Below are 21,621 nucleotides of genomic sequence, written 5' to 3'. Positions count from 1 at the left end.
GGAGAAGGCTGTGCACCCTTTGTTGATCATATTGCTTTGGAGAGTCAATGGTAGAGAGCCTGGAAACTGTCAGCACTCTGGGGGTGGATGGGGGCTTTGAGAGAATTGCATAGTAAGGGAACAGATGTAATTTGTATGAGAGATCACATGCTCCACTTCATCTATATTGAATGGAATCCTAAATTAGCAGTCTCCTGGCACAGCAGGAGGAAATGCTGGGGAACCAATTAGAAGCAGACAATTGAGTGAAGTGTATATTCTGTAATGGGGATAATTTAGCACCTGTGCATGCTGTACTAATTCAATATCCATTGTCATTTCAGGCATCCGCTTCTGCGACAGATGTCAGGTGATCAAGCCAGATCGCTGCCACCACTGCTCTGTCTGCGGCATGTAAGTGACTTGCGACAGTGGTTTCCCGGTGACACGTTGAAGCAGTTTGGCCAGAGCCCGTTGCCTGGGTTACCACGTCCCCGAAAGTGACCAAGAGCACTTATAGACCCATCAGGGAGCAGTCATGTGCTCCATCTTTTTTATATGGCAGAAGGCTGTCAATGGAATAAAAATACTTGAATGTGTTATTGCGCAGTGCCTGGTTGGCACAATAGTTCAACCTCTTATTTCATTGTAAATCCTGTGTCAACCCGGTGTGATCTTGGCCTTTCATCATGTAAAACATGTATCTTGGGTGCGCAAATAAATAGTGTGATAAGCCTAGGTGCAATCAGAGTACAGGTCTTGTAATTACAGCATAAAAACGCCGGAAAGCTTCCCACACATGGTCTTTTGTGTTTCACAGTCCATATTTCTAATTCCAACTCTCAAGGAAGTGAATAGGAAAAAATGGTGATGGGCCAACAGATTCTTTTTTAACATTTCTTTGTTCTCTTTTGTTATACTTTTGCAGACCATTACAGTATGTCACAGTATACCTACGATAAATCGCTGTTATTGAAAAAAGATCACTGGAGTCCATTCTTTAGGGTTTGACAAATATAGTAAAAGATATACAGCAATTAGTCAGATTCCCATATTGGTGGGAGTTAAAACAACACATTCAGATGTATTTTTCAGATGTAACAGTTGCCATCAGACTTGCCTCCTCCATCTTTCCAGACAATATACTCTAGTGCTTAGGGCTTTGTGCTATGTCTTCCTCCCATAAAGGGGTTTGCATAACATCTTTTCTCAGCCACAACAGAGCTATTTCATGTTTTGCAAACAATAACCTAAAGAGGGTTTTACACATTTCCATAACTTGTCCATAGGGTTCACACCCAACACACTAGTAGACACCATACATACAATTTGAAGGTGAATGAGCCAAGCCACACACTCAGTTAAAGGTCTTCCCAGAACATGGACTTAACGAAATGCATTCATATTTTTTATTTTTCAACATAGTGTGTTCTTCTGCTTTGTGGCTGCATGTCTAGATTACCCTTCTGAGGTTCAGAAGTCCCATGGCACTATTGGTGGAATTTGTTTCTACTGTTACTTGTTGCAGTTGGGTGATTGCAACCTGAGAAGCGAAGCAGTCCTTTGTTTGATTTAGACACAGGATCTCCATTATGTAAGGCTGAAAGAAGGCCACCACCCAGCTGAAAGCATTATTGAGGCAAGTGGCACTTGTCAGTTTGAGAGCATGCAGACTAAATGAGTGCCCCACTTGAAGGCGTCTGAGCCCATCATGAAATGTATCCTTCCAGCTAACACAGTTGGCCATGATGGAAAGCAGTAATTCAAACCCAAATCACATGCTTTTCAAGTATGACCCTTCCTTTGCCTCTAGGCCACAACGCCACCTGGTAACTGTAAATATATGAAGCCTTTTATGCACATCCCTCTGTATGATGAACTATATCTCAGAATACCATTACATCTTACAACTCCTCCAGTTTGGAGGTAAGCAGTTTCTGTCTTCATGCATTGTTTTCAAAGGGCTAAATTGTCATGGGCCAGAATATCTGAAGCATCATTTCAGATGGTATGATCTGTCTAGGACCTTGCGGTCCTCCTCTGCCTTCAATGTGATAGTACACAAAGTGAAGAGAGCGCGTTGGGGAGGCAGAAGTTTTATCTACGGCACAGCCAAAAGACTGAATTCTCTTCCGCTATCTCTGAAGAAATGTACAGATCTCTGTGCCTTAGGGAAAGAGCTAAAAACATGACGTTTTAGGCAAGTGTGTTCCTCATTTTTAGCACTCTTTAATCTGATATCCTTCTGCTTTCCTTTCTTCTTTCAGCCAGCAGCACCTAGATGCCCTCGGTCATTAGTGTGCTATATAAAAACATTTTTCATTTCTTTCATTTTCAGGTCCTTCTACATACTAATGTGCACAGCAATAGATATTTTGTGTTGTATTCTGATAGCCCCATGAGTTTATTTTTGCATTTAAGTCATGACGCCACAAGTATTTCATCAGAGGGCAAAAATCATGGCAACCGCATCTTTACTCACATGATCCCCCAGACTTAGACTTAAAGATGATAATACTGTTCTGGCTATCATTCTCCATCATGTTTGTCCTTTGCTATTTTTTAAAATCTGTTTATTAAAGAGAAATGGGTTGTGAAGTATTTATTAAAAAAGAGTGATGTAAACTTCACATACATGGACAATGGGTTCTAAAATCACTGCATCATTTGGTGCTACTTACAATGAAGGCTACGGTCTAGCTTCTATGGTCTGTGGCTTTGAAAGAATCACTCTAATTATTCCTTCAACTGCGTCTACAACTTAGGGTGAATTTTGCTTAGTTTGGGAGCTTAACCCCAGATGCCTAGTCAAACATGTGGTTTTCCATTTAGTTTAAGTGGTTTGTCCCAACGTGTTCAATATAGCAATGAGGGTAAACTGACTTGCAAGTCCATGGGCATAAGAGAGGATGTATTGTATACCTTCTGCTTCATCGAACACTTTTTTACTCAACACCAAGCATTTGTTAATTTACAGAAATTGAAAACTAGTATAAAATGTGTATTACATTTAGCCGAAGATTACTGAGAACTACGATGTAGCATGAATGCTGTTTTGTGTATTAATTGGACCTTTATTGTGTCTGCCCACAGGTGTGTTTTGAAAATGGATCACCACTGTCCATGGTAGGTTTCTGGCTGTTTTGAACGAGCAAGGATACCAGATACGTAATTAACTTCCAGGCTATTTATTGGGGTACAGGGAGGTGGAGCATATGCACCTTACAGTGTGTCAGGTTGAATCTGAAATGGCGATTCATATAGGTTGTTTGAATAAAGAATTGTGATTTTATTAAAGACTAAGGTGGCTAGCATTTGTATTAACTTTTATTTACTCCGTCTGAGCTGCAAACCATTCAAAACCTCAAAGTAGAACTTCAAAAACATCACAATTAAAAATAGAATGTTCAGTCCCATATATGCTGGTTGACTTCCAGCTTCCTCCTCTTTTGTTTGACCTTCTTCATGACCACTCCTGAATTAAACTCTATCAAAGAACCTATCCTCATCTGGTTATGAGCTGAAGAAAAAATCACAATAGGAAGCCTGTACATATAAACTTTTTTTAAATAGCATTAGTCTTGACCCAATCCAACATTATAGTTACAAATATCACCATTAGAGTGATCACTCCTCACTTCAACTTCCCCCTCCTCCCACTAAGGGAAAGGTTAATGGAATACTGCTCACCTTTTTAGTCTTTAATAAAATAGTGATTCCTTATTCAGTTAACCTATAAGAATCCTCATTTTATGTCACTACAGAAGGCTAGCATTATGCATGGTCAAAGCTTTTCAAGGCATAACCTGAAACATTCTTCAAGATTTAAAGTAAAGTTTCCAATCTGATGCTTTTAAAACATCTTCCAACTGTTCTCCTGACATACACACTTTACTCCCCATAGCCGCTGCTACCCAATGGGCTTTTAATCCTGATAAATCCACACCCGTTCTTTTTTCACTGCTTTCACCCATCTTACAATGGTGGCATTTAATGCACCCTTGAACGGCTTCAAAAGAGAGATCAACAACTGATCTTCCCCGCATATCTTTTCTCCATCCAGCACTCTACATTCATATTCCCTTAAACATCTCACCACACACAAATTCGGAACATTATCAAAACTTGGATAGAAAATTGACCCAACTAGTCTTAGTTCTCCTCCACACTTAAAAAAGCATATCATTGGTCTGGTAAAATCTTCTAGATATGTCCAAAGCTCTAATATTGGACACCCTACTGAAAGAAATCAAACATAGCGAAGTTTCCAATGACCATGCCAATTCACACACTCCTAAATATTTGTTTCCTGGCCAATTCTCCAATATCTTGAGTATTAAATCCACATCCCATAATGTTTGATACTTAGCTCTCAGCAGCCTTTGTAACCAAACCCCTTTCATCAATCTGCAAACCAAGGGGCTTATACCAATAGAAATACTGTGCACCAAGGAATGACCTGCCGGTATTGTAGATTAGTAACAATTAACCGTTTTATATGACAAACATTTACCAAACAATTCAGCTAAAGAATTCACCACTTCTGCCTAATCCGCTTGTACGGGATCCAAATCCCTTTCCAAGCACCAGTGAACCCTACCTCTGCAAGCTCTTCTGTATTTCTTCTTTGTACCAGATGCCCATGACTCATCGGGTCTTCAGAATCTGCTCCCGAAAGGCCAGAGAATCTTCCATAATTCCTGAAACCTTCCATACTAGAAAGTTAAGCCAACCCATTGACACCAAAGGATGCTCCTCCTGCTCTACTCCCTGCAAATGTCCTTACACATGACTAAATCAAAATTGGAATCTCGACTGCTGTTTCAGGCAAAGTCTGAAACAAAACCTGTTTTTTCCAAAACGGGGTCAGTAACACAACCTGGCGCCTCAGGCGCTGTGCGTCCATTGAGGCGTGGGGGTGTGGCCCCCCCGCCCGCAGCTCCCTTGGCGTTTCTGAACTTAAGAAAACTGAATCAGTTTACTTAAGTTCAAAGACGCCATGGCGGGAGAACTGACAATCATGTCAGTCTGAAGGGGGTGGGCGGTCTGGCGTCATGTTGACTGACATGATTGTCACCAGGGCAAAAGGCAGCAACACAAGTGCGCATGAGTGGGGACGGAGGGCACATTTTTTACCCGTGCCCACTCATCAGCACTTGTGTTTGCACTTTTTTGCGCATGCCCATTAGGAGCCCTTCGGTCTCCTAATGGGCGTGCTGGGGGCGAAGAGTAACCTGTGCCCCAAGCCAAGGGGTCGGGGAGCAGAGGTGGCGCGGACCCGGATCAGCGGTGAGGTAAGTTTTCGTTTTATATTTAATTCCCCTTGCCGCGCGCGACATAATATTACTGTGTAAGCATAGATGCAACTGGATCCTTGGAGGATAAGATTCTGCGTGGCGTGCAATGAAAAAAGAACACACTGGACACGCAACAACCTCATCTAATCTAAAGTGCCACTCCAGAGCTCTCTAGGAGCAAAGCTTGTTGCCAACAGCCCCAGCTCGCATTGTACTCCTACCGACTTCCCCCCTCTGTCTTCTCCGTCCATCTCTTCTCAGCACTCCTTCCCGCGCACCTCTCTTTCTAGTTAATATCCACCTTGTCTCCACCCTCTAGTTAGTCTTTCCTTCTTATGTAGTCTTCTCACCTTGTACTCTTTTCTCCATTCCTCCCCTCTTTTCCCATTCTTTTCCTTCTCCCTATTTCCCTCTGTATATTAATTCCATTGTTTCAGGCCTCATAATACCCCACCCGCCACCAAAACATAGCGCTCCTTATATGCTTATAATCAAAGCTGACGATAAGCTAGCGGCCGGCTTACATTTCCGATTATCCACAGTAACGTGCCGTAGTTAATGCCAGTTTTAATTGTGTCAGAAATTGTAAGGAGGCTTGGGATATTATCTGGGGCCAGGGATTACACCTGCATTTATATATGGCATGGCCCGCGTGTGCTATCTGCAGGTCATTTTTTGGAATCTCACTGAGATAGCAGAGTGGGTGAATGCACTCATTGGCAGCATCACCACTGACCCGCCACCTAAACGCTATTTTGCTAATCTCTGTGATTTGCAGTTTACATAGCGATTTCCAAAGCCTCCACCTTAACCCTCTGCTATTTTTTTTCATGCTTGCCAGTTCTATTCCAACTCGAGCCATTAACAGCCAAGGCACTGACTGGGCACTTGTTACTAGATGCTGATTAGCACTATAGGTGCCCCCGCCCTCGGTGGCTGAGAGGGAGGTGAGACGGGGCATCTGAAGTCGTGACTTTGTGTGACATGATCCATGGCTTAAAACCATGAGTGGTGAATCCGGCTGTCTGTGTGTAAATATCAGCTTCCTTGCGTGGACACCTTGTGTGATCCTGGGAAAATATCTTTTGCCGCCGTTCAATTATGTGCAATTGAATCGTTTACGGTTAGAAACAGGCACAGCTCCATTATACTGCTCCTAAACTGGAATAAGTGTACACTAACTCGTTTTTGTTGGCTTCGAGACTTTTATTAGCCTGTAAGGGGGCTCGGCTGTGGTATGACGTGTGTATGTATTTGGGGTGAATGTACGTGTTTGAAGGGATAATGGGATGTTCAATAGATATTGAGAACAGAGGTCTGTGCCCAATAACAGTGCTGTTAGTACACCTCCTGCACCTGTCCCCAGCAGTTTGACTAATTTCTCTTGTCTTTGTTTAAGGCTTTCCGGTTTGTTGCCCTGTCCTACTCTTATAAAGCACAGGCCCCCAATTCTGCTGCCTACAAGTCTCAGCAGCACACTACGTGACAGTCCGTTAATGCCCTACCCTTCACTGTCCTAAACTATCCTGACTTTCACTATTCTGTCTGTACAGCTCTTGAGTGGCCTTCACTGACCACCATCTCTATCTTGTTCTTCCCGTCACTAACTGCCCTTCAGTCTACCTCCCTGTTATATGACATCTCTTTATTAATGTAATAACTGCACTTTCACAGTTGCTTTATTAATCTTCCTGCTTTCTCAAATTTGCTTGAAAATGCACCATTTTTCCTCTCTTTTTAAAAAGAAATTCCTGGGGGGAGAACCCCCCGAACCCCCGTTCGGTTGTTCGAGCTCGCTCGCTACAGTATGCCAATTATTTTACGCCTCACCACTTTCAAATGTCACCAGCCGCCCCTGCTCTGCCTCCTCATCTGAACCAACACTCTCTGTATCATTGCACAAGGGGGAAAAGCATAGCATTTCATCCACTTCCAATTCTGATTTAACTCATCCACGCCATTGCTTCTGATCTGTTAACCTGGACGCAAAAAGATCTGTCCCAAAGGGTCCTAAACCCTCCTGAATTTCCAGAAACAGATCCCTCCTTAGCTTCCAATCGCTCAAATCTGTCACATTCCTTGAATTCCAATATGCTATAACAAAGGATACACCATGTAAATACTCTACCTTCAAAAAAATCTTGTCTATCAAACAAAATTTCCACATCTCCTATGTCAAATCTTCCAATCTCTTTGACCTAGTTACTCCCAGCTTGTTTATATAGGTCACCGCCAATATGTTGTCCATCCTCAAAAGAACAGAATTACTTCCAACTGCCCTTTTAAACTCTGCAAGGCAAATAAAAATCCCTGCCTTCATCTCCAAATAATTGATATGAATCTCCTTTTCCAATGCATTCCAAACACCTCCTGTTTCTTGACCTGAGCAACAAGCTCCCTATCCTAACTTGTTCGCAACCGATTCCAAAATGAAATCCGGTTTTACTCTAAATATCGCCTTTCCATTCCATGTGTCAACATTTTCTTTCAACCATTGCAACCCCATGGGGCCCTAGAGGGCGCATGACCGTAATGGCCGCACTTGTGTGAGGCTCCGGACCAAATCCTGCATTTATCCTAATTTACTGGCCCGCAGCTTCAATCTGGGCCCGCAGAAAGACTCGGGGAACAATCCCCTCAACTCGACGTAAGTTTCGTCCCGAACCGGTGAAGGAATCCGAAGTTAAACAGAGAAATCGTGAACCCCGGGGCTGAGGCTTGTGAAGAGCGGACTGCGAGGGCGGAGACTCTGGGCTAGAAAGACCGTGGTCTCCACGAGGCGCCGTCTCCACGAGGCGCCCAGGCCGCAGAGAGGAGCCCTGCTTACAAGCGGTGGACTACGGCGCTCCCCGGAATGAAGGCTCGGAAGTAGTGCCGGAGACGGATGAGGTGCACATCCCCAGAGCACTGCCACGAAGCGTGGGCTGTAGCCATACACATGGACCCCCGAGGACGATCACAGGAGAGGTACAGATCGCGCTGAAACCGCGTAGCGGCTACGTCCGGCAGCAGAGTTGTGAAACTGGCACATTCATAACCCCACGGGAGATTGCAAAGTGGGTGGACTGGTGATGATAGTCTCCGCACATTGAAGTACCAATGCCCTACTGTGCAAGACTGAGGTGAGGATATAGGAGTGTGGCGACAAGTAGGCACTGAGTGGGGGCGCTGACGACAAGACGCGTTACGAAGTGGAGGGTCCGCTACCCGAGCAGTGGACATTGTGGAGCACAGCCTGGCTGCAGGGGGACGGAGGCGTGACTTGCTGGGTGACAGATAACGAATGAGCGGATCACTAGTGCTGGTGCTGCTCGCTTCCTGACCCTGGATTTCAATGCTCCTAGCACCGCCATCTTTGTCCTGACGGGCACGTGTGTTGCACAACAGTCTATCTGCCCTCACAGACTGCCTAGTGTTTGATACAGTGGGACTGGCATTGATACTCCTAATACGGCGACGCAAGTTACTGTCCTCCCGGGCTAATGCTCAGAACACCCAGTTGTAACCCCCACTGGACTTGCACTGCATGACGTCATAGCTTGCTCAGGCGCATTGTAGGCCTGGCTAATCCTTCGGCAGCATACGCCGCAATTGGGTAGGGTATTGTGAATTGCGACAACTGTGAAAGCCCATACCTGTATGCTCACTGAAAGTGATCCTACGACGCTATAGCAGGAATAGCGCTGTATAGCCACATCTGCTACGGGAACCTACAGGACTGTGGAAACACCTCGAAGTCGTGGCCTTGGGGAAACCGGGTACTCGACAGCCCAAACTTACATTTGAGACTGCTAAAAAGGGGCCGAAACTGGGCTCTGCTGCTGAGGAGCACGCTAATGTGGAAGCGCAAGGTGCCAGCGCTTCCTCTCCAGACATGGACATGAAACAACTTATGATGGAGATGCGGCAAGGTTTCGCAACTGTTGTGGACTAGGTGGATCGCATGTCCTCTAGGATGGACGCCATAGTCCACAAAGTAGATCAACACGAGGAGCGTATCACGGAGGCGGAGAGACGGATGTCCGACAAAGATGGCCTCACTGCTGGACATGCAGCACAATTGGCGAAGATGGATAAACTGCTCCGTGTTATCGCAGCGAAAAACGAGGATTTGAAAGCCCGTGGTCGCAGGAACAACATACGCGTTACGGGTATTCCAGAATCCACAGACACTGGACGCATGGAAGACTACATCGAAAAATTGTTGGTGACATCCATTGGGGCAGAAGCATTCTCTACGCAGCTGATAGTGGAGCGGGCACATCGGTCGCTCGATCCCAAGCCAAAACCTGGCTGCAACCCTCGACCAATCATCGCCCGTTTATTAAACTATTGCGACCGCAATGTAGCTCTGCGGGCAGCACGTTCCAAGCAAGAGCTGAATTACAATGGAGTCTCATTCTCCGTCTTCCCGGACTTCACCCCGTTAGTACAGGAGGAGAGACGCAAATTTATGGACATGAAGAAAAAATTGCGTGCGGCGCAAGTTGATTACGCATTGTTATATCCGGCCCGCCTTCGCGTAACACGCCAAGGGAAAAGAAGTTCTTCACAAATCCACAACAGGCTGAAGATTTCCTTCGAATGCTGAAAAAAGCGCGTCGAGGAGGACGGAATTGTGAGGACCGTCGCCGGGAGCATGAGGAGGACATTGAGGAAGAGGACTAGCTTTTGACTGAAAACTGAAGGTCTATCCCACAATGATGCTTGAGGACTGGACTCGGAACTTGGTGAAAACCACGCTGGGCGATGAACTGTGGTTGATTGCCCGAGGACGTTTGAGGCTGCACCGGTGGTAATGTATTCCAGGACCCGCTTCTCTCTCTAATCCGAGCCTGGTGGTGGCACAGGTCCAGAAGCCGGAGGGAGAGAGGCGGTTGAGCGAGCTCTCTAAGATGACCCCCTTTGGGTGTTCCCCAGTTTACTGTTCTAAAGTTTGGCAGGGGACTTTTTTGTTGTTGGGAATGATGGGAGGGGGGTGGGTATGTAGATCTGGCAAGTTGGGGGCGCTTCAGTGGGATGGGGTGGGCCTGAGGTCGGGGGTGGATGGGGTGGAATATTGGTTCAATTTCATTTGTTAGCAAGAGAACACTGAATGACACTGGCCACTATGGTCATGGTAATACAAAGGCACAACACAAGACAGCACAAAATGGTGGTGATGATGGGGTAGTTAAATGTTGATTCTGATGCGTGGATGCAAACTTGATAATATCTATGCCTGGTGAGACTAAGAACAAGTTATTGACGATAGTATCATGGAATGTCGGAGACCTTAATAATCCAAGAAAATGTAGACAGGTATTGGCCTACTTGGATAGGCATGGGGCACAACTAGTCCTATTACAGGTGACACACATTTCCCCACAGACCACTCCCTCCTTTGCAGGCCGGTGGGCGGGGGGTAGATACTTCTCCTCTTACTCTTCATACGCCTGAGGAGTTGCAATATTGATTAAACGAAACGTCCCGTTCCTTCTCCAGGGTAAGATAAGTGATGCTGCAGGATGATACGTGATAGTCTGGGGGAGGCTGGGAGAAGCTACAGTGACAGTAGTAAATTGTTATGCTCCAAATATTGATGCACCGGAATTCTTTGTATTATTGTGGGGTAAAATATTGGACATAGGATCTACACATGTCATTTGGGGGGGGATTTTAATGTGGCACTGATGCCAGCGGTGGACAGGGCGGATGCGCTGGCACAGTATCACCCTAAAGCACGAGAGGTACTGCTGCACATAATGGCTGAAGGCTTATTGGTCGACAGTTGGAGACACCTACATCCCCATACTCTAGAGGGCACACACTTCACATCTCATACAGGGACCTGGGCGCGATTTGAATATTGCCTATTAACACATAGCCTGGCAGGTACTGTGACAGCTGCAAAACACCTGGCCCGCATGTATTCTGACCAGTGCCCTGTAAACATTGAAGGTTCCGGGACTAGACTGCCCTAGACCACACTGGCGGCTTCAACCCACGGCGCTATTAGACATGGTCTTTAGGGAAGAACTGCGGGATGACATTACTGACTTCTTTCCACGAAATCAGGGCTGTGTCGAGAGTGTTGAAAATGTATGGGAGGCCTTTAAGGTCATTGTACGCGGCTGGTGTATAGCAAAAGGGTTCGGAGTATTGAGAGACATTCAACGTACGATTAATAGAATGCAGCAGGGAGGCAGTAAAATTGACGGAATATGAGAAGGAGGCGGAGCGGGAAACGCGTTTTCGCAGTAAATATTGGAAAGCTAGGCGTTATGGGGAAGGAGAACGACCTGGAAAGACTCTGGCGACCATTGTACGGAATGCCCGAGGTACCAACACTATACTAGAGATCGCGGACTGTCATGGGGACATGCGGAGGGATACTACCCAAATTGGGGAGGTCTTTACTGGCCACTATAAAGCGCTCTATGCTTCCCAAGCCACGAATGATATAGACTATGACTCATTTATGGGTGATGTGGCGCTATGTTGGTTGAGTGATATACACAGGAAATTCTTGAGTGCCCCTCTGGAATTAGATGCAATAAAAGATGCGATTATGTCCCTGAAAAATGGGAAAGCGCCGGGACTGGATGGTATTCTGGTGGAATTTTATAAGTGCTATATAGATATATTGGCCCCAGTACTGCGTGAAGTCTTTGAGGACTCACTAGAAGTGGGTACTCTGCCTCGAACCATACGTGAGGTGGTCATTACTTCACTCCTGAAGCCCGATAAGGATCCCTTTCTGTGTGACTCCTACCGACCACTGTCACTTATCAACTGTGACGCAAAAATATTAGCCAAGGTATTAGCCACCAGGTTGTCACTGATCATGACTCAAATAGTACTCCCGGATCAGTCGAGGTTTGTCCCATTGAGATACGAGTCATAACCTTAGAACCCTGTTCTCCCTTGTCAATACAGTGGCGCCGAATTTTCCGTTGGCTGCGGTGTTTCTGGATTCGTCGAAAGCTTTCTATTCCGTTGAATGGTGCTACCTATTCACGGTGTTACAAACAATGGGCTTCCCCCCTGTTTTTCTGGCTTGGGTCAAACTATTGTATACTGCGCCCACTGCACGGATACTTATAAATGATCATCTGTCGCCTGCGATATCACTCACGAGGGGCACTCGACAGGGGTGCCCATTGTCCCCTCTTTTATTTGTAATCGCAATAGACCCATTGGCGTGCAGGATACAGCAGCTGCATAGGGATAGTGCCTTCCGCTGTTTTCAAAGATATCTGTGTCGCTGTACGCGGATGATGTCACACTCTACGTCACGGACCCACAAACTAAGCTAAACGCGTTATTGCGAGAATTTCTGGTGTTTGGCAGAATATCAGGAATAAATATAAATTGGAGTAAATCCCAATTCCTACCATTAAGGACTGCAGTAACCAAATTCCCGCTGGATTACCCGATAGAATGATGTGATACTGACTTAAAATACCTGGGGGTGCAGGTCTCAAGAGATAGGGAGGAAACATTACGCATGAACTATGGCACGGTGTTATGAAGTTAAAAGATACTATTACGCGGTGGATAGCGCTGCCATTGTCAATGGCGGGACGGATCTCACTGATCAAAATGGTAGTGCTTCCGTGCTTCCTGTATTTTTTCCTCAACATTCCTTACTTCCCGGGCACTTTTTTCTTCAAAACACTGGGATCGGAGCTTATCAGACTGGTATGGGGAGGACGACACCCTAGACTCAAATGGAGCGTTCTAGCGCAGCCTTATGCTAAAGGAGGGTTTGATGTCCCTGATTTTGAGGCCTATTATCTAAGTGCCCAGGCACACTTTTTGTACCACTGGCTCCGACCCACTAAGTATATGCCACAGCTCGCGGCTGAAGACTGGATAGCGCATCCGCTGCCTCTGACTGGCATTGTCCATGGGCCTGCTAGAGTCCTGGAAACACCACCTACGACAGTCTCTTGTACGATAGACGCATGGCATAGAATACTGCGTAGATTGCAACTCCCCATGCTGTATGGCCCACGCATGCCTATGACATATCACTCACACCTGGCAGTATTACATGAAACTGGATTCCAGCTCATTTGCAGGAGATTGCAAAAGACCACATGGGGAGACATGTTTCTCAATGGAATGTTCTGTACTAAAGAGCAATTCTTTGGTGACACTGAACTCACTCCACTTGAAGTTTTTTACTATGTGCGGCTCAGAGAGGGGATAAAAAACCTTGTCTCTGAGTATCCTAATGAACCTGAAATAGTCCCTCCTTTGGTCGTACTACTTAATAGCACAGACGACACACACCTGGTATCTAATATATACGGGAGCATTCGAACACACACATTAGAGTTTGGTGAGATGGCGTGCAGTTAATGGGAAAGGGACATAGGGGAGTCTATCCCTGATGAAACCTGGGAGTATTGTTGTGAATTGACAGGCCGTATTACCTCCAGCTGCAGATTCAAGATCATCCACTATAAATTCCTACATCGCATTTATTATACTCCTGCTCGGAAATATCGGTTTCGATTGGTAGACTCGGACCGTTGTGAGAGATGTAAGCAACCAGGGGCTGATTTTTTCCATCCCTGGCTTTGCCCACAGGTGGAGGCTTATTGGGAACAGGTACATGGTGCACTAGTGAGAATGATATGTATAGAATTGGCTAGAGACCCCCTGCTTTTCCTATTGGGGCACACAGCGCACATACCCAGAACATACAGGAAATTCATTGATACAGCACTGCTGTTGGCTAAAAGGAGACTAGCTTGTCGATGGGGGAGGGGAAGGGCCCCGAAATTCAAGAAATGGATGCAGGATATGCTATATAGTCAGGACCAGTATAGTCTATTTGCTGAAACGCAACCAGTAAAATCTCGACTAGCCGATCTATGGGGTCCACTGCAATCCTACACATTGCAAAAGGATGCAGACGATACAGAGGGAGAGGGCCAATTGGACACCGGGGCATCAGAGGAGCGGGGGGTAGATGAAGAAAGATAGCGATTTTGGCTGTTATGATGTGGCGCTATGTTGGTTGAGTGATATACACAGGAAATTCTTGAGTGCCCCTCTGGAATTAGATGCAATAAAAGATGCGATTATGTCCCTGAAAAATGGGAAAGCGCCGGGACTGGATGGTATTCTGGCGGAATTTTATAAGTGCTATATAGATATATTGGCCCCGGTACTGCATGAAGTCTTTGAGGACTCACTAGAAGTGGGTACTCTGCCTCGAACCATGCGTGGCTACTCGAGGATGCTAAGGCCGGACACTGTCCCACCAGGTTGGGTCCTGATTCCTATGATAATGCACAATGACTTTCACATCGGTCCATTATTGTCATAAGTGTTACCTGTTGATTAGAAAACTGATAAAAGACCATCATACAGCATGAAAACACATGTATGCAGTAGACCCTTAAATCGCCGCCTAAATGTCTCGATTGATTGACTATGTACTGTAACTCAAAATGCCTTACCAATTGCCCTTTGTTTATGTTTGTGAAAATGCTATAAATAAACGTTTTAAACCATTGCAACCCTATCTTTGCATCCGGGCTCAAAAGTACTCTGTTTCCATACTACAGACCTCTGGATAGACCGGACATCTTCTGTCTTTGCAATGCTGGATAATGCAGTGGACTTGGAAAAATCACCTGAATTGACTAAGACAAGAGGCCAATCAGCCACGTTAATTCCCACAAGATTACCTCGTCTTTCATCAACAAAGTTTTCTCTTCCTTACTTATCTTCGTTACTTTCTTTTTCAGTAACTGTAGCTGTAGCCTTGTTGGAGTCAAATTTTATTTCTCTAAACTCAGCACGAAACCAAGTTTTCCAGCAAATCCGGCACCAAAACCAGCTAACTGTTCAACTCCTTCAGCTTCTGCCCTATTAACCGAATATCGTCCAGATATATTATAATCCGAACATCCCTCTCTTCTTACAGATTTCAACTACTGGCTTCAATACTTTTGTAAAACAACAAAGGGCTGCCGATAATCTAAACGGCAGGAATTGAAATTGGTATAAAACATCTTTCCACCAGAATTGCAGATGTTTCATGTTTCTTCCCTATTGAAATCATGAAGTAGGTGTCCTTAAGATTAAACTTCACCATCCAGTCCTGCTCCTGCAACTTTTCTTGCAAAATATGCACCCCTTCCATTTTGCAATTTCTGCACTACGCACTGATTCAAATTTCTTACATTCATGACCAGCTTCCATCCCTTGTTATTTTTCTCCATCAGAAAAAGCGTACTTACAAAACCTTTCTCCTCTGCAATTGCTCCCTTTGCTAACATCGGTTTGACCTCTCCCATCACTGTATCCTCCAACTCTTTGGTGGATGCCAATTTGTTTGGCTTCCTTACTTGGTAAGGCTGCGTTACAAACTCTATTGGATATCCTCTCACAGCCTCTGACACCTAGACAACTTTTGTTATTGGACTCCACTGACTGCGGAACATCCTTAATCTTCCGCCGACCTTTATGGGGATAGAGCCGATACAACTCTTCGTACTCACCTTGCCCTGTAATAGAGGTTTGCCCTCGTCCTCTAGATGATCTATATCTTCCTCCCCTTCCCCTTTGGTGATAGAAACTTCCTTCACTTACTCCGGATCCATAGCCACCATTTGCTTGGTAGCCACAAGAGTGGGTTTTATAATTAGCACAGCTGAAAGGTTTCCCTCTCATTCCAGCCCACCCAGTAAAACTACCCCCACTAAAAACTCTGTTCATATTGAACTGCACCTTATCCAACCTGGTGAACCTTTGCACTTTCTTGTCACACACCCTGTTAATACAGATTGACCTCTAGTAGTGCTCTTGTAGCACAACTGTCTCTTGCAAATTGTTGAATGCTTGTTATTTTTACTTAAGTGCATGCCAACATGCTGTCCTAAGTTTAAGGCTTTGTAAATGTGAAGCGCTCTGATACCCTTTTAGGGTCATGTTCGTGCTATATAAAACACTGAATAAAAAAGTAAATAAATGTATTTCCGTCACCAAATAAAAGTCCTTTGTCGTCCTCGCTTGACTTTCTTTTGGCCAGATCAGCCAATTTAGGATTAATGTGCATCAAACGTCTTTCGGAGCTTTGCTAATAGGCCCACATTAGCGCTGCCTAAAAACATATAGCACATTGGCATCTGTCTCTAAACAACTTAATATTCAGATCCTTTCTTTTAAGAAAAACATCTTCCACCAATTCGAATATCCTTGCTAAGGGACCTGAAACATCTAGGAGCTTGTCCTGACAATGTGTGAGTGAGTGTTCTAAACCTTTCCTTGGATCCTGTCCTAACTTGAACAAATAAGTAATCATTTCCGGATCCAAATTCAGGGTCATTGTGACTTTATCATCTATGACTGGCTGAGAACTCTCTGCCTTCATCATATTACGCTCATCTATCTCCAATGGCCTTACACCCAGTGTCGAATATACTCAGACACATGCTCCAAAGGCCATCGATCCTTTCCACAGGATGGCTAATATCACAAGGATCAAAAAGATTCTCCCCAATAGGATAGGTTACCTTCTTTATCTTCGTTGACCTCTAACCTGAATTATCCCCATCAGAATTGTCATTGAAGTCCATATCCAACACATGCTCATCCCAAATGGATGATCCTTCTTTCACCATCATACCTGAAGATACCTCACTCGCAGTGCTTGACTGCCCCTTCTGCATGCCGCAACGGGCACCCTCCCCATCTGAGCCGTCTTGACATCCCTTCTTACCTGAAGTAATCTCCTCATGCTTCCTTTCCCTTGCACATTTACCCTCTGGTCCTCTGCACACCTCGTCCTCTTCTGAGACTGGGAAATGCTCATCGTTCTCAACACGGACTATCTCTCTCTTTTTGTAATGCAAGAACACTGCCCAACTCCTGGGCAATTAACTTATTATGCTCTCCTGAATATCTTGTGTCTTCATACCTATTCCTCACACCATGTCCCTCGTAGGTTTTAAAAATCAATTAACCCTTTCAAAATTATTCTCCGCATGATTCATTTCAAGTTTTTACATCAAACATATTATACACCATTGAGACTGTAACGCTGCGGTCTATGTGAGGATTCTCGCTGTGTGAGATGTGGGATAGATGGGGCCGATTTTGTACATTTGGCGTGGATGTGTGGTCCGGTTCAAAGCTTTTGGGTTGACCTGACTCGCACCTTGACAACAATGATAGATGAGGCAGTGAACTGTGTACCTAAGATCTGTCTATTGGGACTGGTACAGACGTATAGCAGCTAAAGCCCTGTAACAGGCGTATAGTCGCTGCCACTACCTTATTAGCGAAATGACTAGTAGTTAAACATTGGGGGGGGGGGGCTGCTCCCAAGGTGTCACAATGGTTGAAAGAGATCGCTTACTGTAAAGAACAACTGGCCATATACGCGGAAACACTCCCGGAGGCGTCTAGGCCAAAAGATTTGTGTGCTCCGTTCACCTGTTTTATGTTGCACTAGTCCAATGTGGAATAGTCTCCTCCATCCTTTATTGAACTGCCAGGACATTGGTGATAATTTTACAAGCTGCTAAGTTGATGGACAATATCAATGATTGAATATTGTAATGGTACACTGTTTATTCTAGTTCTTCTTATATTGCCTATGTATGTAAGTTTTCCGTTTTTCTTCATCGTTTTGCTACTCTTATGGGATACTGCATAAATAGATGGGTTACAGATGGGGTAATTAGGAAGCTTTGACATTGTAATATGGATGTACAACGTTGTACACGTCCCACATATTGTATGTTTCGCTATGCATGGATCTCTGTTTGCCAAAACTGTAATTAAAAAAACCCTTTCAAAATTATTATTTTATAATATCTATATCAATTCGGTCTAAAAACCACCTCCTTAATCACAGCCTCTCCTCAAATGATATCAAAATGGCAACAACTGCTGATTTTGCCGAGCCCCATAGTCTCGAGCTTATCGTTGCTAATCAGTGGACCATGCAAGCCCTACAAGCCTAATTCCTTTAAAATACAGCCCGAAAGTTGTTAAACAAGGCCCACCGCCTTTAGCAACCCAGGCTGAGGCCGCCGAATGCACCCAATCTCCTATAGAGACAGACACTCACACATAGTGCAAGAGCATCTCCTATGACTGAGAATGCTCGTGCTCCCTATACGCACATTCCTTCAGCTCTAGAGGCTCACATGTGCCAGACACCTCGCGCTTCAGCAACACAGTCTTTCCTCAATGGCCCCAGTGCGAAGGACGAGAAATAAACATTCCTCGCTCTCACAACCTGAGGTAAACATCAGTTTCCTAACAACTTACCTAAACCCAGTTTAAAAATAACACTTACCTCCACATATATTTTCAAAAACCCAGCAAACATCAAAATAAATATATGTTTTTGAACTTCACATGTGAAACATAACAAATACTCACTAATCAAATTTAAAGTTTGGGAAAAAAACCTTATTAAATATCATACCCATAAATTGGGTAATGTAAACTGTCTACCCTTACAATGAAAGATCCTAATAAACTCTCTTCACTTAAACAATTCAAAAATAAAACATAGATTACGCCCTTGACCACTCCCTTGAGTACTGGCACTGTTGCGCCCCGCCGCGTCACGCACCCACCTATGTATTGCCCCCCTACCGGCAGCTGATGTCTTCTCCCCTGACTCCTCTCCTTCTCGACTTTGCTTAATCTTCCTCTGCCTTTTCTTCCTTCCTACTTGCCACTCTGGCTTCCGCCCCCCTTAGGGGCAGTTTGAGCCCCGTTGGGCCGTTGAACAAACGTGACACTGCAGTTATCACTTCTATGCGCACCTCCCCCGCTCAGCGATGTGGCACTCGCCTGTGGACTAACCTCGCCATCAATGCCCCTAAACCACGCGGTCGGCCCCCTCCGTGGGGTTGTAGGCAGGGCGCTGTGTTACTGCTTCACTCCCCCCCCCCCCCCCCCCCCTGGAGGGCGTAAGCCCACACGTTCTCTTTCTGCGCGGCCGGCCCCGGCACGGGGTTGTAGGCTTATCGCTGTGTTCACAATAAAAATAGATTTGAACAAAAAATAAATAAAACATAAATATACTTATCTGCTCAGAAGCACCAAACAAAAGAGGATGAAGATGGGTCAACCAGCATATATGGGACTGACATTCTATTTTTTATGTTGATGTTTTTGAAGTTCTATTTGGAAGTGTTTAATGGTTTGCTACCCATGAGTAAATACAAGTTTGTGCATAATGCTAGCCTCCTGTCTTGACATAGAATTCTGTGTGCAATCCAAGGAATTTTCTCCTGCCTATTTGTTTTGACTTCTTTCCTTAGACCATTTGGAGTCTCCTCCACATAAATAGAACACAGAAGCTTTGAAAAGGCTTGTGCTATTTTCCAGATCCAGCTTGAGGTGCAGATGCAGTGCTTTATAAGTAAAACATTGGAGAAAAGTGTTCCCGTGTTATGAGGTCTCCTGCAGTCACACTGGCCCCTTTCAATATAATTTTGTTTTTCTTTTTGCACTTAATATAGCCTCATCCTCAAATTTAGACTTCCAGTCCATCACTTTGCAGAGTCAGAATTCCTCCAATGTAAATTATGCCATGCTCTCTCCATCTCAGGGTAGAGATATGAACACAATCCCCTCTATACTTATGTGCTCGTTGCTTCAATGTTTGATTTCTCTTCTCTTCATATTGTGCTTGTCTCCTTTAAGAGTCCTTAGGCAATGAAGAGATCTAGTCCTTTTAACTGGATAATCATTGTTAAACTACACAATGATCACTCCTCGTATCTTGCCCTACCCATAAACTGACGCCTTCAGAAGACCTAATTATCTATGGTGGTCCTCTCTGTAGTGCAGGTCTTGAAGGATAGAAGGTAACCATGTGATCTGCAGATACAAGAATGTATGCACATGACTGCTCACAGTGTGCTTTACTCATATGTTTACTTTTTGGTCCTCCACAAACCAGTGAGATAATCATCGTAAACGACTAACCACCCTCAGACCCACTTATCTAAAATGTGAGGATGTTATTCTCCCTCCGTAAATTTATGTTTGTGAATTAGGCCCTGTCCCCAAGAAAAACTTTAAAATTTCTGCTGTATGTAGAAACTACATAGAAACTAAATAGACATTTCTTAATCATGTCACACTTCCACCTAGCAACCATCAGAGAGGTGTGTCTTGATTTCACTACTGCCTATAATTGTTCATAATGAGATATGCGATTTAGTCCCATGCCAGACTTGTGAACCAAAGGATTCTCATGTGTGCCATGTAGCCTTCATCCAGCTTGCATACACTCAGACTAGAAGAATGTAATAGTTTTATGTTAATACTGTTTTAATAACAAAAGTAGGCCCAATCTCCAGGCGTGGCTTTCCCTAGACCTGATTAGCAGTGTTCCTCTCTCTGGATATGTGAGGGAAATAAGCAGGTGACAACAACTGCAGGGCTTCCAATATTTGACCACTGCCCTCCAAGATCACTAGCGCGTTTGGCTCCTTATCAAAAGTAACAACAATCTCAAAATGTACAGAATAAGTAAACTCAGTAAAAAAGTGTTGTGTATGTTCTGTGTTATTGTTGGTTCCAAACTCATTTGTATTAATTATTTCATTTTTACATTGCTTTTGCTTCTTTTTGGGGATTTTCATTTTATTTTCTGATGTTTACTTTTGATGTGTACATTTGTCTTCAGACCCTATAATTCTGTGACAATCATGTTTTTGAGAGTGTTTTAGAGTGCACCCTCACTCTATAGGTGGACTTTGTAGCATGTATCTCCTGGCAGCTCACTCTTCACATCGGTTCAGTATTTGTGTTTGTTTTTCAGGGTGAACAACTGTGTTGGATTTTCAAACTACAAGTATTTCCTGTTGTTCTTGGGCTATTCCCTGCTGTATTGCACCTATATTGCTTCAACAGTGTTTAAATATTTCCTGCTCTTTTGGGTGGTAAGTATTACATTTAGGTGAAGTTTATTTTTTACATCTTCATCATTTTTATTGTTACTAAACCATATATTTTTTAGCTGCTGTGCAGAGTTTTTGAAAGATACTTAAGTGATATTGACTGCATTTTCTCCTTCATATTAACCAACCAGTATCTAGGGAATCTAACACAAATTTGTAACACAATACAAACCACATGTTCTTGGAAGCAACAGTGCACACTAGTCCATGTTTCAACCAACTAACATGCAGTCAGTAGGATACAAACAGATGCCTTTACAAATATTAAATGCACTTCTTTGATATAAATTCATAAAACCATCAAACTTCTAAAAGTGTTCTGTGCTCCAGCTCATCATAATCATAAATATCTGCAGATAACTGAGAACAACAACATACATCACAACTCCATTTCAACTAGGCTA

General features: G+C 44.3%; 1 protein-coding gene across 1 annotated transcript in view; it reads left to right on the top strand.

The window, feature by feature from the left end:
• The window catches only part of ZDHHC15 (zDHHC palmitoyltransferase 15), a 268,386-nt gene that overhangs the window by 145,089 nt on the left and 101,676 nt on the right, over positions 1-21,621 (top strand). The window contains exons 5-7 of the mRNA XM_086918406.1: positions 324-393; positions 3,073-3,105; positions 21,079-21,199. Of these exons, the coding sequence (XP_086774532.1) occupies positions 324-393; positions 3,073-3,105; positions 21,079-21,199 (224 nt within the window). The remainder of the gene's footprint in view (positions 1-323; positions 394-3,072; positions 3,106-21,078; positions 21,200-21,621) is intronic.

Source organism: Lissotriton vulgaris, chromosome 4_1, assembly GCF_964263255.1.
Source record: "Lissotriton vulgaris chromosome 4_1, aLisVul1.2, whole genome shotgun sequence".
Taxonomy (NCBI): Eukaryota; Metazoa; Chordata; class Amphibia; order Caudata; family Salamandridae; genus Lissotriton; species Lissotriton vulgaris.
Note: the sequence above shows the minus strand (reverse complement) of the source record. Positions and strands in the feature narration are given on the sequence as shown.